The sequence below is a fragment of the Eptesicus fuscus genome, chromosome 9 (genome assembly GCF_027574615.1).
Source record: "Eptesicus fuscus isolate TK198812 chromosome 9, DD_ASM_mEF_20220401, whole genome shotgun sequence".
Lineage (NCBI taxonomy): Eukaryota > Metazoa > Chordata > Mammalia > Chiroptera > Vespertilionidae > Eptesicus > Eptesicus fuscus.
Genome location: NC_072481.1, coordinates 62,530,094 through 62,549,424, shown reverse-complemented (window position 1 = coordinate 62,549,424; position 19,331 = coordinate 62,530,094). Strand labels below are relative to the sequence as shown.

General features: G+C 43.4%; 1 protein-coding gene across 1 annotated transcript in view; it reads left to right on the top strand.

The window, feature by feature from the left end:
- LPAR3 (lysophosphatidic acid receptor 3) overlaps positions 1 to 18,020 on the top strand; it is an 82,812-nt gene extending 64,792 nt beyond the window's left edge. The window contains exon 3 of the mRNA XM_008139479.3: positions 16,196 to 18,020. Within this exon, the coding sequence (XP_008137701.1) occupies positions 16,196 to 16,524 (329 nt within the window). The 3' untranslated portion in view covers positions 16,525 to 18,020. The remainder of the gene's footprint in view (positions 1 to 16,195) is intronic.
- Positions 18,021 to 19,331: the final 1,311 nt, after the last annotated feature.

Sequence of the window (19,331 nt, the reverse complement as noted above, 5' to 3'; positions counted from 1 at the left end):
AAGCATGGGCCTCAGAACTAATTTGCCTCCTTCCTTCCTCCGTTTGCCTGCCCTCTCTCTGGATGGCGTGTGTGTGTGTGTGTGTGTGTGTGTGTGTGTGTGTGTGTGTGTATAATTAACTAGAATGCCAACATATTTTTGGATACTCAAGACATGATAAGGTCACTTACAATCAGAGGCTGCCTTTTGAACAGAATCAGAACAGGCTGATCTTGACCAAGCACTTTTCTCCCTGGGAATTGCATAGGGTCCTTCTAGACATCCTGGCTCTCGTGACATTCTTTGTTCTAAGATGTTACTGCTTCAGTCAGATTTCAGTAAAGGTCCTGCAGGTCTGGGGACGAGTAAGATCTCTTCAAGGTGACTTTGGTGTAGAGCTTAACCTTTTTTCTCTCATTTCCAGGTTCCCATGGGAGACCTTAATGTCATCTCTACTGCTCCTAGTGTCCATCTTTCCTTTCATCATCACCTTCTACACGTGTTCTATTTGTGTTTCCCAATCTGCTTTACCTTCTTCTGTTTTAATCCTTACTATAGATTTAAGCCACCCATTTCCTCGTGTTCTATCAAACTTTGAAAGTTTGCTCAAAGCAAACTAAGAATATGTTTCCAAATAGCATGATATTTTTCTTTTTTCAGATTGCATAATTCGTTCATTATAGCAAATTATTAACCAGGTCATGTTTTACCAATACTTTTCTTTTTATTGAGTATGAGCCTGACTGATAACATTCAGATGCTTGTGCCCCATTCCAGATACCTAGAATCAGAACTTCTGGGAAGGATCTAGAAAGTACTTTGTACATGGAAGATGTATGTAGGAGAATAAAATGGGCAGAGTTCCCATTGGGTGATGTGAATTAGTAAATCGATCGATCAGCCGGTACACCGATAAACTAGTGCAGAGAGTGATACAAGGAAATCAAAGATGATGTTTGGGGATGGCTGGGCTGGGTCTACGTTCTATGACACAAAGGAAGACCTCTCCCAAGGGCACTTTGGGGGCTCTCAGAAGGAACTGGTGAAAATCAGGAATAGGGAAAAGCTTTTACCTCCATGTCCTGGGTAATCCTTGGTTAATCAGCACTCCCTTGACTCCTTACAGAGGCTCTATAAATATTTGTTGGATGATGCATGAAATCCTGGGATAGAATCTGAACAATGGAATCAAATGAGGGCTGTTTACATTTGAAAAGTTTGCTAAATTAGGTGGGGTTATCGTCACAAATAGGATACAAGTAGAATTCCTGGAGAAAATTGGATAACGAAGAGCATTTGAGAATAATAGGACATGGGGGTGGGGTGGCAGCAGGGCAGCTAAGGGGGTGAAAAATAAAGAGAGTAAGAAAACAAATCCATGCCCAGTCTGAATGACTGTTGAGGTCTACCTATGAACCAGGAGGTCACAGTTCGATTCCCTGCCTGGCTTGCAGGCTCAATCCCCAGTGTCGGGTGTGCAGGAGGCAGCCAATCAGTGATTCTCTCTCATCATTGATGTTTCTCTCTCTCTCGCTTCCTCTCCTTTCCTCTCTGAAATTAATTTAAAAAGAAAACAAATCCATGTTTGCACATCTAACATCAATGCACTGCTGTTTCATAGGTAAATCAGTAAATACTGACATATTCTTGGGATTTGAGCAATATGCTCTTATCAACATTGCTTTGTATATTACATTCCTTGTACATTACATTCCTTTAAAGCAAATTATGGTAAATACCAATTCCAACTAGCTTAGGGAAAAGTTAATGTGATCAGAAATATAAGTGGAAGATATTTCTACAGAGTTTGAGTGGTGCTCTGATTCATACTCCTGCCGGGTTAAAACTGTAGATGTTTGTCACTGGATCTTTTCCCCCCTCTTGGCAGCAGAGAGCATAAACAACGCAAACTGAGTTATTGGAGAAGAAGCTGGCTGTTTAAAAATTAGCAGGGTGTACTCACAACAGAATATCTCCACATCTGTGTGTATGTGTCCAAAGCTTGCTTAGCCTGCTTTCACTGCGAGGGCTTGAAATGTAAGATGTGAATCTGTTTTCCTGTGCCCTTGTACTAGTTTTCAGATCTCAGACGAAACTTTGGAACTGAGCTACAAATGACTTGTTTAATAACCATTTTGTTTGCTTGCTTTAAAAAAAATAATGAATGGTGGTTAGCTAGTTTTCATGTTTCATGCCCTAGCAGCTGAGCTGGTTTGGCTCAGTGGATAGAGCGTCGACCTGCAGACTGAAGGGTCCCGGGTTTGGCTCCAGGTCAGGGCACATGCTCGGGTTACAGGCTCAATCTCCCTCTCCCTTCCTCTCTGAAATCAATAAAAATTTATTTAAAAATATATATTTATATAGATAGATTTTTTTATTGATTTGGGAGAGGGAGTTAGAAACATCAATGATGAGAGAGAATCATTGATCCACTACCTCCTGCACGCTACTGGGGATTGAGCCCAAAACCCAGGGCATGTGCCCTGACTGGGAATCAAACTGTGACCTCCTGGTTCATCGGTCAACACTCAACCACTGAGCCACGCTGGCCAAGCAGGAGTGAATCCTTAAAATTAGCCCATATAGAGATGAATTATGTTTTCTGAGTGTCCCTGCATTTATTTAATCTCTAAAACAATCTCTGGCTCCTACCTCCATAGTGGAAAATGTCCTCGGAGCACAAATAGTTGTCTCAAAGCCTTTTAATGTGCTCTCCCCTCCCCCACCCATGTCATTCTTCAGGGCTCTATTGACTTGATTCAGCTGCTGTTCTTACCGCACCTTCTAAGTCCACAGAACCTTATACGCAGCAAACTGAAGGGCACAGGGGCTTGTCGGAGGCACAGGGACTGCTGGCTGTGAGTGGCTGATGGCCTCCACCACAAGGGCACAAGGCAAGGGCAGCTGTCAAGTGATGTCACCCACTTTGGGGGTAAGGATGCTCGCAGTGGTGACACAGGTATCAAGGAAAGGCAGAGGTCTGATCCAGGGGCTCCCCTTCATAAGGAAGGGAGGGAAGGCTCGTTTTTAAAAGGTTTTTAAGTTTCATTATCCAGAAAGGGGAGTATGTGGACTCTCGTTCTCTGATAATAGATCAATGAGGGCATCTAGCCAGCATCACCCACTGATATGTAATCTGTGGTGGCTTCCATCTCCCTAGCCCCTGCTTGCAAATGGAGACCAGCCTAGTTATGCTCGGTGGGAGGGGGCGTGATTCTTTGGGACCTTTGGCTCAGTGTACAGCACAGTGTATTTCCCTTTCTTTACCTTCGTGCTTTTTGTGATTAATGTACAACTAATGGGAAGTAATTGAATGTTGCAGTAACAAACCTTAGATTTTACACAATTGATTTTTATTGATTCCATTTCAAGGGTTATGGCATGGTTTTACGATTTAATGACTTTCTCACACTCTTGCTGTGTATTTTCCTACTTAGTAAACTGCCTGAAGGTAAAAGGGAGTGAAATTGCCTTGAAGAGATTGGTTGGGAAAGGCAGTCTTTACCTCATTTCTCAACTACGTGGGATCAATTTTATGGCACTTTTTTTTTTTTTTTTCTGCAGTAGAAATTTAGTGGATGCAAGTAAATTTGATCCCAAAATAAAAACAGAAATAGCTTTAATGAGAGCTTATTATAGTCACAGTGCCTGACCCTTCACAATTGCTCACTGTTATGTTAGTTGGATAAATATCGAATATCTGAGATAGTCCCATCTCCAGGTGCCAGTTTCTGCTGGAATCATGTGACATACATGCATCTTAAATTTGCTACAAAATTATCTCACTCGGCACCGAACAGACCATCTATTTTTGCCTTTCTGCTCCATTACTTGGCCTATACATTGGCCATGAAGCTACCTATGAGTGAGACCCAGAATCATCAAAAGGAGCCTTGCAGGTCATTCAGTCCAACCTCATTAATACGTGGATGAGGAAACTGGGAGCAGAGAAATAGAATGGACTTGGAAAAAGCATACTCTAGTCCAGTGGTCCGGGTTTGACTCAGGGTCTCTCACTTCTTCATATGACAAGCATTTTTATTAAATACCGTCTAGGTATATGGTACTTGACTAATCCCTGGGTAACCCAAGTTAGATGAGATGTAAAAGGGATTTCTCCTGAGGCTGCCAGTCTAACAGAGCAGCCACATGCACACAGAAATAGGGTACAGTGTAGTAATGGTGTGTGTGAGTGCATGCAGGTGCGGGCACACAGAGCCGCTGGAGCACCCTACCAGATGTGTTTATAAGTTACCTCAGGAAGTGCAGCAGGGGACGTGGCCACCCTCTCTGGGCAGTCGGAGCTAACATTTTCTGCCTGTTTTCTGTGAGGGCACTCTCCACACATTATCTCATTAAATTATCAGAAAAATCCAGTTGGGTCAGTATCCACATGCTCATTCCATAGCTAAGAAAATGGTGGGAGGCCCAGGAAGGGGAATTGATTTTTCCGTGGGCGAAAACCAGAATTTCAACTCAGGGTCTACTCCCTCTCAAGCCCATGCTCTTTTTACTATACAGCGATGGAAGTGGGGTTCATTTCAGGGGCAAATTCCAGCTGATGGCTAAAGGCCGCTCAGAGCACTTTGCTGCAAAGGATCCAGGCACATCAGGGTTCAGAAGCGAGTAGTGTGGTGGATTCATGATGGCAGCCTTGGCAGAGGTGGAAAGTGGTAACCGTATATCAGGACACTGTGGTTCCTTAGCTGCACCATGCTGTCACTTTTCCAGGCCCCGCTATCGCTAACTCACCTCCCCCAGCTCCTGCTACTTCCTGTTTCCTTCTTCTGAGCTTAGACTGGTGTTTTGTGGCATCTGGGTGTCCAGGATCTTGTCTCCTAGTCATGTTAGCATGCAGTGTCTTATGCTGTAACCCTTTCAAAAATGTTAACCCTCCCCAAAGGTACCCCTTTTGCATTGCCCCAGGATACTCAGTGCTAATGGCAGTTCATGTGATAGAATAGTACATGCTTACAGCGTGACATGTTAATATTTTTAGGTAAGGGACAGCATAGGCCTTCTAATTCAAAGCAGTGACTCTGGCCAGAAGGATTTCAGATCTTTGGTCAGGCTAATTGGGATCTGTCAGTCGTGAGAGTATACCAGCCAATATACCAATTCAGATGGCTGTCCTCACACCTTCTCTTAGATGCCAGAGAGCCCTGGACATAACAGGGAGGTGCTGAGGTCTTGTTGGTCTGGGCCTGCGATGCTTAAAGAAGAATCTGGAGGAGGAGATGGTGTTTTCTTATGCACTTTATGACTTCCAGCTGTTGCCCCGAGTTAAACACTAGAATTAGGTCTAGGCTGTGGTCCTAGCTGGTATGCCTCTGCTTTAAATTTTATTTCATAACCACTTGGCACCAAGATTATCAATTTTCCAAAGCTGGCCATAAATTTAAAACAAGTGTCTAAAACCAGTTGTCAGAGTCAAAAGATCCAGCCGTGGTAACAATAGTGTTAAATGAATCATTTGCGGAACGCTTAACGGCTCATCATCTATTTGAAGTGTCTTGGTGTTTTCTTGTTTTCTGCAATAAAAATAAATCAGGTTTACCAAAGGTATATATTTTCATTCCTTTCACATACGTGACAATCTATTTTCTGAGTTATTGAACTTCTAAAACACTGTGGGTAAGTGAGTATGCAAACCACATGTGCAAGTGTTATTTTTAAATTATCAAATAAATTCTTAGTATGGAAAGAGCATTTCATTTGAATATTCTGTTAGTGTGTAACTTACACGTTGTAGTGCTTCTGACCAAGAGCCATTTACTTTTCAATTTTAGCTTTAAAATTCTTTTCAAATAAGAAGGAGAGAGCTTCCCTGAGAAGAGGTTCCCAACCTGATTTTTATGGAGAGCTGTCATTTTCTATTTCAGTAAATCAGACAGTCCTGTGGCTGACTAGGTTGGCATCATTGCATGTGCCCGGCCACTTTTTCCTGGACTAAACACAAAGAATAACAGAGGGAACACGTTTAAAATACATCCTCCTCTTTGATGAAATGAGCAGTCCATGTGCCAAAGCGAAACTATTCAGTGTGAGTGATTGCTTTTGTTACGGATGCTTTACTTGTGGGCCACTCGCATGTCAAGGTTTCATTTTAATGGCATGTGTGAATTTTTAAGCAGATGAACTTATGGGCAACTAGCTGGACTAGAAAAGTCTGAGTCTGGGAGAACAGGCTTCATGCAACTTGAGGCCTCAATCTTCTTCGTATCCTGTCACTAAAATCCCAAGAATGCTGAACTATCTCAACTACATTCCAGTGAGGGGCCCTTCTCCCAGAGAAGGTAGTCTTCTTTCTTATGTCCTAAAATGTGGATGAGGTATTAACCAGAGTATTGTCTGAGATATTTTGAAAACTTCCAAATAAGAGGGGTGGCGGTTATAGATTACTTAAACATACTATTGACTGGGGACCTAGAAAGATCTTTTATTTCACTTGTCACCAATAATTTCATTTGTAATTGTATCTTCCACAGTGTTAGACATTCCTTAAATTGATGTTTCTGACTGCCTAAAATTGCAGTCATTAAATATCATTTCAGTACTTAATTGGATAGTCTAGTATAAGATTCACTATACTTGAAAAATTAGCATTGAACTTATATTGGTTTTTGAGTATGGCACTGAAGCCAGTTTATTTAATTACTAGAGGAAAGCTCATTTATAGTCTATTTGGATGACGGGTGAGTCTCTTAAACGGGCTCTGAAAGAACATAGAACATCATTAAAATGAAAAATAAATGCTTCTTATCAATATAACTGACCCGTCACTCGGCAATAGAAGGAAATGAGAATTGTTACCCAAATGCAATCATCATGAAGACATTCACTCTGAGTAGCTGGCACATGGTAGGTGGTTGCTTAGTAAATATTTATTAATGGAAGAACATATGGCTTCAGTGCCTGCCCCCTGCGGATGACTCCCAAGTCAGCATTTCCATTTGGAGCTCACAGAGTTCTCACACACATCTGGCTGCCTTCCCCGTGTCTCTGCCGGGAGGAGCCACAGACCCTCTAAGCGCCCAGTGCCTAAAACCGAACCACTTTCTCCTTCCAAACCTGCCCCTTCTCTCTCTCTCCCACTTGGTGTCAGAACCACAAGCTACCCAGTCACCCTGGATTTTTCCTCTCCCTCACTTCCTAGATCCAGTTCCTCATCAAGGGTTAACGTTTTTCCTCCTTACTGACTCTAACCCATCCGCGTTTCTCCTCCACCACACTACTTTTGCAAACCTTGTCATTTCTCCTGAGTTTTAACCAGTCTTTGGATGGATCTTCTTGCCTAGGCCAGTGGTTCTTACACTTTAATGACACTAAAGCATTTCCCAAGGAGCTGATTAAAAATGGAGATGTGGCCGAAACCGGTTTGGGTCAGTGGATAGAGTGTCAGCCTGCAGACTGAAAGGTCCCAGGTTCGATTCCGGTCAAGGGCATGTATCTTGGTTGCGGGCACATCCCCAGTAGGGGGTGTGCAGGAGGCAGCTGATCGATGTTTCTAACTCTCTACCTCTCTCCCTTCCTCTCTGTAAAAAATCAATAAAATATATATTTTTTTAAAAAAATGGAGATGTGCCTGGCTGGCATGGCTCAGTGGTTGAGCATCCACCAATGAACCAGGAGATCGCGGTTCGATTCCTGGTCAGGTCATATGCCCGGGTTTCAGGCTTGATCTCCAGTGCGGGAGACAGCCAATCAATGATTCTCTCTCATCATTGATGTTTCTATCTCTCTCTCCCTCTCCCTTCCTCTCTGAAATCAATTACACACACACACACACACACACACACACACACACACACACACACTGGAGATACCCGGGTCATGCCTTCATCAGTTCCTCATTTGGTAGGTCTGGGTGGGGCCCAGAAATCTGAATTTTGAGCAGGCACCCAGGGGATTCTGATGCAGGTGGGAACAGGCTGTGAGCTTCACCTACCTCCAGTCCATCCTGAGCACTCAGACAACGCTTCACTCTGAAATATCAGACTTTACTATGCCCCTGATCAACAATCTTCAAAGAACTGATATTCTATAGCAGCAATTTTCAAATTATGCTCCGTGGGATTCCCAAGGGTTCCTCAGAGGTGTGTGTGAGTATGGGGGTGGGGGTGGGGTATATAGTATGAAGATGAGACTGAATTTTGCTGCAAAGGGCTTTAGTCAAACTCCCCTTCCCCTTTTTATTCTTTAGTCAGAGCAACTCTGATTTTGAAGTTTAACAAGAGATTTCCTTTGGGAAGTATTCCTCTACTTTTTTAAAGAATGATTTGAAAAACCACTTATCTACAGAAGTGGATTTCCAACTCTTTTTTTTAACTTGGTACTCACAATAAGAAATAATGTATATTCTGTATCATGGCTTAATACACACACATATTTTTGTGTGTAACTGAAACAAGTTTCATGAAACGTGCCTTTACTATACTTGTACTCTGATGTTTTCTGTTCTGTTCTATTTTGTTTTTTTAAAAATTGCTGGTTGCAATTTTGCAAAAATTGAAAATTTGCAAATTTGATTTCACAACCCACTAGTGAGTTGCACCTGAGCCTGAGAAACCTGATCTAGCCTTTTTTCAGTGGGATTCCTTTATAAACCATGGACCTTAGAAATATTTTCTTAATCCTCCCAAATATGGTATATGACTCATACCAGACCCTTCTAGATGCTTGGGAGAGAGGTTAACCCATTACATACAATGGGTACCTGAGGGCATTCAGGCTTAATTCTCTTGATAAACTCCTGGTTTAAACAAAGACTTATGGGGTCAGATCTATACAACGAATCTATACTCCTGACTATTGCCCACAGCGTCCTTCCAAATCTAACCTAGGTTCACCTCTTAGACGTCATCTTACTTCCCCAGTTACCTACCTGGATTAAAACCATCCTGAACTAGAATTCTCCAAATGCATCATGCTGTTTCTCACTTCTGCACAGTCATTATTGACCTTCAGCCCTCAGCTCAGCTGAGTGTCAGTTCACCGAGACCTTCCTTGACAGTGGTCAGAGTCCTCACACGTAGGTTCCGTGCCTGTCAGTGTCTGGGCGGGATTTACACTGTTTGCATTAGCAGGTGCTACAGCTACTGAAGTACCTGGCCCCGTGTGGGCACCTAATAAAATTGAGTTACGTTCACTGTTCCAAGTGTGGGGCTCCAGACTTAGTTCTAAAAATACAGCCAGGTATGAGGCACAGCCTACATGCTTAGGGAGCTTAGCCTATGAGGGACAGGAGATAAGTATTTTAAAACTACCTCCAGCATAGCACAATGTTCAAGAGGTTGTCTGGGGGAGTCAGGCCTGGGTTCAAATTATGACTCTTCTGTTTGTTGGCTTCTGGACCGAGACAAACTCTTGAGCCACGCTAACCTCCCAATCCGTCATGTGGAAGACGGGAATAATAACAAGAGTAACGATCTCATCGGGCAGGGGTTTTAAAAGACGGGTACGTGGGATGCCCTACGCACACTGGCCCAGAGCTCTCGGAGAGTGTTAGAGGGAATCAGGCTGGTAGCGTGCCCAGTGCCACGTGCAGGCTGTAGGTGGAAAGTGGCGCAGGAGTTGAAAGGAGGTGATGGCTACCGTGGGCTGGGCAGATGGGCGAGGTCCGGTGGAGGAGGCGGGATGTGAGCTAAGCTTAGAAAGAAAAGTAGATCTTAGATTAGGAGGCGGGAAGGCATGCTGGTAGGGTGAACCAGCCAACCAGCAAAGGCCAGAGGAGGACTGTGCCTGCCTTGTCTGCAGACTGGTTTCACCGCTAGTGTTTGTGCATTTATTTATGTGTATGATGTGCTCAAACGTATGTCCAGATGGAAGCTGAAGGTATTGATCTCGAGAGGTGCTTGTATTTTTATTTTATTTTAAAGAATTCTCCTTTCTCTTTCCCGTAACTTTTTGCTGAGTTTATAGAGTCTATATATTCCTGATAGGATTAGTTTGAATAAACTATTTTGGGTCAGCATAGAGAAGTGGTTTATAAAACTGGCTTATGCATCATAATCACCCAGGGAACTTTTGAGTCCTACAAATTTCTATGCACCACCCAGCACCTGCGACTTTTGGGTCTGATTGGGACCAGGGAGCCTGCATGATTAAAAAGCTCCCCTCGTAGTTTTGATGGCCAGCCAGGTTTGAGAACTGCCAGCTCAGAGAATTCACCTTAATCAGTGGTTAGCTATACAGTCTTATGTTTGGGAAACAAGTCACGTATGTTTGAATCTTATGGGAAGTGGAAACGCATAGTTTTACAGAATTTAGCAATTTTCTACCTGGAAAAGAGTTCAGAAGCCGCTTCCTTCCTCTCATTTAGGAAAAATCGCTTCCCTTTGAACATCTCAGGATAATCCAGGCAAGGAAGCACCCTGCTCAGGGAGGCTGTCTGGCCTCTGAGCCGCCAGTTCCCTCCTAAACAGCTTCATTTACCCAAATGCTGCTTCTCTGTGCTGCTCCATTTCTTCCAGGGGACCTTCTGGACCAGGACAAGTCTGCACTTCCACTTTCTATGGGATGGCCCTTTAGGGTTTGGAGACAGTTAACAACACATCCCGTCTTTCCTTAGCCTTTTCCTCTCCAAGAGAAACATACCTGATTTCCACTCCTATTTGTTAACGCCCGATTTTTTTAAAGCATGTGGCTTGAGCCTGGCATGCTCTCTTTGAAAACTGTTTGTTCCCAGTTGTTATGGTCTGAGCATTGCGTCTACTAAAAAAAACAAACTATATTAGCTTTTTCTTCCCAAATTTATTGGGATTGTAGGAGTACTGACTGAAATATACTCCCCAGGACTCATCATCTGCTGCTCTTTTAAGAAATAGCCCTGGTCCGGTGGCTCAGATGGTTAGAGCAGTGGTCAGCAAACTCATTAGTCAACAGAGCCAAATATCAACAGGACAACGATTGAAATTTCTTTTGAGAGCCAAATTTTTTAAACTTAAACTTCTTCTAATGCCACTTGTTCAAAATAGACTCGCCCAGGCCGTGGTATTTTGTGGAAGAGCCACACTCAAGGGGCCAAAGAGCCGCATGTGGCTCGCGAGCCACAGTTTGCCACCACTGGGTTAGAGCATCATCCTGACACACCAAGGTTGTGAGTTCATTCTCTAGTCGGGGCACATACAAGAAGCAACCATGAATGCATAAATAAGTGGAGCGACAAATCAATCTCTCTCTCTCTCTCTCTCTCTCTCTCTCTCTCTCTCTCTCTCTCTCTCAAATCAATAAATAAAAAGGATAGAAAGAAACGGCCCATTGGTATATTTCTGACATCTCACCCATTCTCCAAGAATCCTCCAAGATTATAGTTTCCAAGGCCAAACCATTCCTCCTGACATGTTCTCCTTTGGGCAGCCTCATATCTAGCTGCTGACATACAGTAAAAACCCAGAAGAACGAGCTGTTAGATAAACTGTGCACCTGCTCTGAGATGCGCCGGGTGGAGGAGTCATGGAGCCAAGCGGTGCTTCCCAGGGTCACTGCCCCAGCGTAACCATCATCTCAGGCAACACCGCTGAAGCGCCCTCTCTCTAGCGTAGCAGTTAGCGTGTTGGGGCTGTTCTGTCAAAGACTTGCCTCTTGTTACTCTTGGAACAGCATAAAGGAAAGGTCAGATTTGTGTTTCTCTTCTTACTCCCATGATCAGTTTATATTTTTGTTGGAATTCTTCTTTCCTTCCTTCCTCCTCTTCTCTTTCCTTCCTTTCCTCCCCCCTTCCCCTTCTCCTTCCCACCTCCCCTCCCTCCCTCCCTCCCTCCTTCCTCCCATGACCAGAAAATCTTTCTGTTAGCAAACCAGAGAATGACTTAATTGTGAAATAGGCAGCCTCATAGTCAGATATGTCACACCATGAAGGGGACTTTAAAGGCCAGAAGTAGCTTCCCCTCCCTGCTCTTCCATCACTCACTTCAGTAATAAGATCCTTTATGGCCCCCTGCCGAGCAGCCTAGCATGTGGACAGGAGCACAGGCTCTGGTGCCAGGTGCGTGGGTTCGAATCCTGGCTCTTCCTCTTATCAGCTGTGTGGCTTTGAGCATATTACCTCACTTCTCTGTGCTTCCGTTTCCTCGGGTTTAAAATGCGGATAGCGTTAGTACCTATTTCCAAGGGTTGCTATGAAGATTTAATGGTTAATTTATATAAAATGCTTGTAACAGTGCCTGGCATATAATCATTGCTCAATGAAGTTTGTCTGGTGTTGATGGAGTGAATTATGTAATTCGACACAAAGGGAAAATTTGTATGAATTACCACATATAACAAACAGAGCACAGATTTGAAAATTTATTTAAAGCGTTTCAGTTCTCTGACTAATCCCAACTAGAGTTTCATGCTGAAGGGGAAAAAAGCTTTTATGATTTTTTTTAAATTCCCATTTAATAAAACAGTTTTTAGGAAAGCATATAATCAGTTTACTTTTATCTTTTTTTAAATGTGTATACGTGTGTGAAATATATCAAACAAAATTATAGAAGCTATAGCTACAGTTTAAATAAAAAATTGTTTAAATACCTGTGTACTTGCCACCCAATTTCATAGAACATTACCATTATCCCTAGAACCTGCTATGTGCCCCATCCCAGTGGCCCTCTGTCTCCTGCAGAAGTAACCGGATGGTAAATTTTGTGTTAATCATCTTGCTTTTTCCTCATGGTTTTACCACATATGGATGCACTGTTCGACATCATATTGTTTAGATTCACCTGCTTTAAAAAAAAATTTTTTTCTGGTTAATCCTCACCTGAGGATATTTTTTCCCATTGATTTTTAGAGAGAGTAGAAGGGAGGGGAAGAGATAGAAACATCGATGAGAGAGACACATCGATTGGTTGCCTCCTGCGCACACCCTTACCAGGTTGGGGATCGAGCCTGCAACCAAGGTACCTGCCCTTGACCCTAATTGAATCCAAGACTCTTCAGTCTGTCAGCCGACGCTCTGACCATTGAGCCAAACCGCCAGGGCCAGATTCACCTGCTTTTAAAAACTATACCACAATTGCCCTGTCTGGTTTGGCTCAGTGGATAGAGCTTCGGTCTGAGGACTGAAAGGTCTTGGGATCGATTCCGGTTAAGGGCACATGCCGGGGTTGTGGGCTCGATCCCCAGTAGGGGGCGTGCGGGAGGCCGCTGATCAATGATTCTCTCTCATTGATGTTTCTTCTCTCTCTCTCCCTCTTCCTTCCTCTCTGAAATCAATAAAAATATATTAACAAAAAAAAAAACTATACCACAATTAACACTGAGTTTGGTGTTCGGTATATTTGGACTCATTTCCAGCATCTTATTTTGTTCTTTATTTGTCCCACTTTTCTATGTTTTGCGCCCCACCCTCCTTTTTTTATTTTTATTTTATTTGAGGTCTGTTTTCCTTTTCTTTAGTTCCATTCTTCCTCTCCCATTGGTTTGGACGACATGTATTTAACAAAGAGTAAAGTTAATATTTTACTCATTAACACAACAACCTTAAACACTCCTAAAGGAATTTCTTTGGAAATATGCAATTTACACGGAAAGGACTCTTGACATCAAAGCTACAGCTTTTGATGCCTGGCTCTTACTAGTTCTTCCCTCTTGACAACATAGTAACCCTTTCTTGGGAAGAGCAGACAGAACAAAAGTGAACTGTTATGGGAAATACAAACCAGTTTAGCTGATTGGAGCCTTAAATATTACCTAAACTAGTATTTTTAAAACTTTTTTACTTAGTCCAACAGTAAGAAATAATGTTTTACTTAATACCCAATACACACATAAATACAGTTTGTAAAATTGAAACAGAAGTTTCATGAAAGAGTACTTCCCGTAGTCTACTAGTATGTAGTACAATATGAGCCTTTCCATTCCATTCCTTCCTTTCATTAAAAAACAAACAAACAAACAAACAAAAAATTGTCCAACCCCATAAAATTGATTGCACACCCACTAAGGGTGTATAATCCTTTAACAATGTAAAAAGCCCAGAACTAGCCTGAAGTTCCAATTTTACAGCGTAAGGAGCCAAAGCCCTGACTTATGACGGGGTCTCCTTGAGTTGTACAGTAAGTGAAGAGTTGGGATCCAAATCTCTGAACTCTTAGAATCTCTGAGTCCACTTCTTCATTCACATATGTCAGCTAGACCAAAAGTCATACAGGATGGAGGAAATAGAAGCTGTTGGTGAGCTTTAATTGTGACATGGGAAATTAAGTCTTCTGATACCTCCTAGACATCTACGTTAGGCATTGCAGGGTAACCACTGCTTGCTGAACCCAACTCATTGGTGGGACCACTTTCTATTACCTCTGACCCTCACAACCACCCTGCACAATTGATATTATTATCCTTACTAGATGCCCGGTGCATGAAAGTTCATGCACTGGAGGGGGGGTCCCTCAGCCTGGCCTGCCTCCTCTCACAGTCTGGGAGCCCTCAGGGGTGGGAGGCAACCTGGCGATCAGGGGAAGGCAATGCCCTATCACACCTCTGCTGCTGCCACTGCCGGCAGCACAAGCCTCGGCCGGCCCTGGTTACCTGAGCCTCGGGCAGTCCTGGGCGGCTGGGCAGCTGCCATCTGAGGCTTGCCTGCACCTTGGGCTGGCCCTGGGTGGCTGGGGGGCTGAGGGGACTGGGGGACTCCGGAGGCAGGTGCGCAGAGCGCCTGCCCCCCGGGCGGGGCTGAGGGGACTGGGCACTGCCATCTTGTGGCTGTGGGTGCCAACATCTTTGAGGGCAGGGCAGTCAATTAGCATATTCCCTCCTTATTGGCTGTGGGCGTTGCCATCTTTGCGATGGCGTGAGGGTCAATCAGCATATTCCCTCTTCATTAGATAGGATTTTATCAGCGAGGGAATGATGGCTCCGATAAATGATGTGCCTCCGTCATGTAGCTCATACGATGAGGACCTGGGCATAGCTGTCTGACCCCAAAGCTCATGGAGTTTCACGGCCTCACACTGACTCTTTAGAATTCTCGACTTGACTTGCTTATTACTATTCCTCTCCGAAAGAAGACAAAGCAACAAGAGGAATGTTGTCCAGGATGAATTTTAACCAATAAGGGAAACTAGTTGGTGATGTGTTTGTAGACTTGCTTGCTTATTCTCTCCCCCGTTAGCCGTTAGCTCCCAGAGCTCATGGGCACATTGTAGACTCACAGTGAATATTTATGGAATAGATAAGCAAGGGCATTTAGTATGGAGGCAGGTCACATAGTGGCCGGGAGCGCAGCCTATGGTGAAAGACTGCCTGGGTTCAAAATTAGATGTCCCTTACAAGCTATTTGATGATGAGCAAGTCACTTCTCTGGCGCCTCAGTTTCCTGGGGATGCTAATGGTGCCTACCTCATAGTGCGGCTCTATGAGTTACTGAAGGAAAGCACTTATACCAGCGCCTGGCTCACAGGAAGTACTGTATGAACACTGCGGTCTGAGGTTATGATGACAAAGCACGGGAATATTGGACCTCTGTCTCCGATTTTAGGAAAAACTTGTCAGAATGTTCAGAGGTAAGCTGAGTATAATCAGATGGCTGGAGACTCAGAGAGACTGCCTTTCATGTGCAATTGGTGCTAAGATTGTGCTAAATAAATGTGCTAAAAAGCACATCTCTGTTTCATCATGAAAGAAGTTTATTTCTGACTCAAAAAAAAAAATCTTAGTCTAAAACAGATTTTAAGCAGATGGCCTGTGAATATGTTAGTGCTTACTAAGCACCGACATGGATTCTTAAAGAATAAAATTTTTAGGAGGCTGCCATAGATGCACTGGGTCTTATTTTTTTCAGGGAAACGTTTAGAAATTCTGGTTTAGAGAACAGCAGAGTGTTTGGATAAGTGTCTGAGGCCTTCCTGCAGATGCCCCTAGATCCGGGCCTCCGTTTTCTCATTGGCACAACGTGCTTAATGACTGCAGCGGCCTCCTCGTGAGGGTCTGAGAACTAAGATAAGGTGTGTGTAGCGCTGAGTAAGCAGGAGGCAGGTGTAAGCCCTGATGGCCAGACCTGAATAAGCAGGTAAGAAGATGCAATAGAACGTGGAATAGTCAGAAGGTTCTCAGCTGTTTGCCTCTCACAAGCCCAGTCTCACATGCTCAGGTGAAAGGTGGGCATTTGCATTGCAGTTGTCAAAACAGATCCCTAAGGTCCCTTGACCACTGACAGGAGGCTGGGCCAGAAGACCCCTACACAGGCAGCCTGAGGTCTGAGCGCCTGTCGCTTGCTTCTCTCTCCCTCCAGGGGCCTTCGTGGTGTGCTGGACCCCGGGCCTGGTGGTGCTGCTGCTGGATGGCCTGAACTGCAAGGAGTGCGGCCTGCAGCACGTGAAAAGGTGGTTCCTGCTGCTGGCCTTGCTCAACTCCCTCATGAACCCTGTCATCTACTCCTACAAGGACGAGGACATGTACAACACCATGAAGAAGATGATCTGCTGCTTCTCTCAGGAGAAGAACCCGGAGAGGCGGCCCTCCCGCATCACCTCCACGGTCCTCAGCAGGAGCGACACGGGCAGCCAGTACATGGAAGATGGTATCAGCCAAAGCACCGTCTGCAACAAGAGCAGCTCCTAAACCCGGTGCCCTCCGCCCACCCAGCCTGCACCGGGAGGAGAGCTGTTGAGCATGGTTGCCTGTCTCTAACAAAGCCCGTGTACAGTGTTATTTGAGGTCTCAATTAATCATTGCTAGATTTAAAAAAAAAAAAAAAAGGAATTGTTTTTACGTAGTTTAAAAGCCCGAGCAGTAAAGGGAGGACACCATGCATTTAGGGAAAATGCACAGAAAGAGGGGGCATCACACAGTGGATTCCTGCTTGCCGTCCTGTGAGCCGCCCGGAGCCCTGCTGGCCTGGACTCGCATTCTGGGCTCTGCCACCACCTTGTAGCCATTCTCATTGTGTTTAAAAGATGTTGGGAAAGGGCTTAGGCCACAATAAATAATACTGTTACTTGAGCCAGTTTATGTAGCTGCTTGGAAAGCCTAGATAATTCTTTGTGCATGCATTTACAATTTTTAAAAATGCTTCAGCAATGATATTCTTTTTGTTCAAAGAAACCATGGCCAGTAGCTAGGTATTCAGTAGGAATCTTAGAATAACACAACGGTAAGGGCTTCAGATAAAACTTGATTTTTAACTTAAAGAACATTCTGAGGAAAGGGATTTACTATAAAGTTAATAACAAAAACGGTCAACATTAAAAACTTCTCTTGAAGCAAAAAAAAAAAAAAAGTCCCGTTGTGGTCCTTTAATTATTGCATGAGTGTGTAAATGCATCTGTATATTCATACATTTCAAATTTGTATTTAAAGACATCAAGAACAGTGATGATGACATAAGTTCACTGGCCACCTAGACTTCCCAGTCTAGGGTTATAGCTGAAGAAATGACCTGTTGTGTTTGTTCTCAAAGAAAAGAGAAAGAGGTGAGTCATTTGAAACAGGCTGAAGGTATATTAGCAAGCGGGCTGAAGTCCTTCCATGTGGGATCAAACAGGAGATTGACTCAAGTCCTCATTTTCAGCTACCTCCATATCGTTGGTGGCTTGTCAGAGTTAGCAGGTGGAATAATTTTCACATCTCATATTTTGCCCACGGTTATGGACATGCATCTGGTTCTTGTCTTACTTGTGGACTGAATTTTGATGTGGGTCCTATTTAAAATGTTTCTTCTTCAAAGACCTCACTTAAGTAGGCAACATGAAAGGCAAGTCAGTAAGAAAAAGAAACTGTTTCATACACATAAGCTACTGACCAGAGTTTTCTGTGTAAAGCATTTAGAGTATATTCTGATTTTAAAGTAACAGTAACTTCAAGGCAGATATATAGTATTTATGTAGTTTGCAAAAGAAGTTTACATTTTTTTTTTTGCTATTGTGATGTAACATTTATGTGCAAGAACTACTTGTAATAAAAGTATTTGAATAAAAGGGTTTGTCATGCTTTTAGATATAATGGCCTAAAATAGAGTGTTATGATTTGAAGGTATAGATTTCACAAACTCTGTGTAGTATGTGGGTCTATCTGAAGCTTATATCAAAGCTATCTATGAAATAAAATTTAAGAAAGAATCTCTTCTCCCTTTTTGAGGTGCATTATTGCTTTGTGTATTTTCTTTTTTAAAAAAAATATGTTTTTATAGATTTTCATGAGAGAGGAAGGGAGGGAGAGGGAAAGGAGGGAGAGAGAAAAACATGGATGTAAGAGAGAAACATCAGTCGGTTGCCTCCTGCATGTGCCCCAACTGGGAATCAAACCCATAACCTGGGTATGTGCCCTAACCGGGAATCGAACAATGACCCCTCAATGCACAGGACGACACCCAACCAACTGAGTCACACTGGGCAGGGCTGCTTTGTGTGTTTTCTAGGGAAATATAGTTTGTGGTAACTGTAGCACACATTTTATTGCAGAGGACAAATCACATTTGCCATGAAGTACATACCCTTTTTGTTTTGTTGTAAGCATTTTGAATCTACAGCTGGCCAAAGGGTGGGGAATTGAAATTGAATTTCAGTCCCCAAATAGCTACTAAGGGATCTTTAAAGGTTTTATTTTGAGGAAAACACCATTTTTAGTGCCCTGCAACAGAGTGTCATATTCAGAATGGTGTCTGGAGGGGATCCAAGTGTGAAAACTCGTGGTGGAAATACGTAGCTTTTGTTTCTATGCACACACATGTCTCAGATGGTGCAAGAGTAGAGAAGTCATGTATATTTGGAAATGTGATCACAGGGCTCACCAAGAACACAGCAAACCCCTCTCTTGGGGAAAAAAATAGAAAAAGAAGGTTTCTCCTCAAATTCTAGGACCCCAAGCTTTACTGCAAGTCATTGATCAGATGGTTCTAAAAATTTGATTTAAACCTTTCAGACCAGTTCTTTTTAAAAAATATTTTTATTGATTTAAGAGAGTAAAGGAGAGGGAGAGATAGAAGCATCAATGATGAGAGAGAATCATTGATCAGCTGCCTCCTGCACTCCCCACACGGGGAATCAAACCTGCAGCCTGGGCATATACCCTAACTGGGAATCGAACCATGACCTCCTGGTTCATAGGTCGAGGCTCAACCATTGATCCTCACCGGCGGGCTCAGATCAGTTCTTGACTCAAAGCCTGGGCTCTTCCCTAGCCAAACAAGCTTTAATTTTCTTTGATTTTGTAGCGCTGTGCAAGGTGTTCTGATAAGTCCGTGTTAGAGGAGGATTAAGTCCATTGTGAAGGCTGCCTGCTAGGAAAGACAGGTTTTTGTGGGGGTGTTTTTGGAAGTAAATTGTTGAGATTTCTTGGTGAAATTGTTTTAAAAGTGGGTGGTAGACTTGGAGCCCTGATAGAACCTTTAGAAGCTCTAAGCACTGGAACGATCATGGCGCCACTCTGCC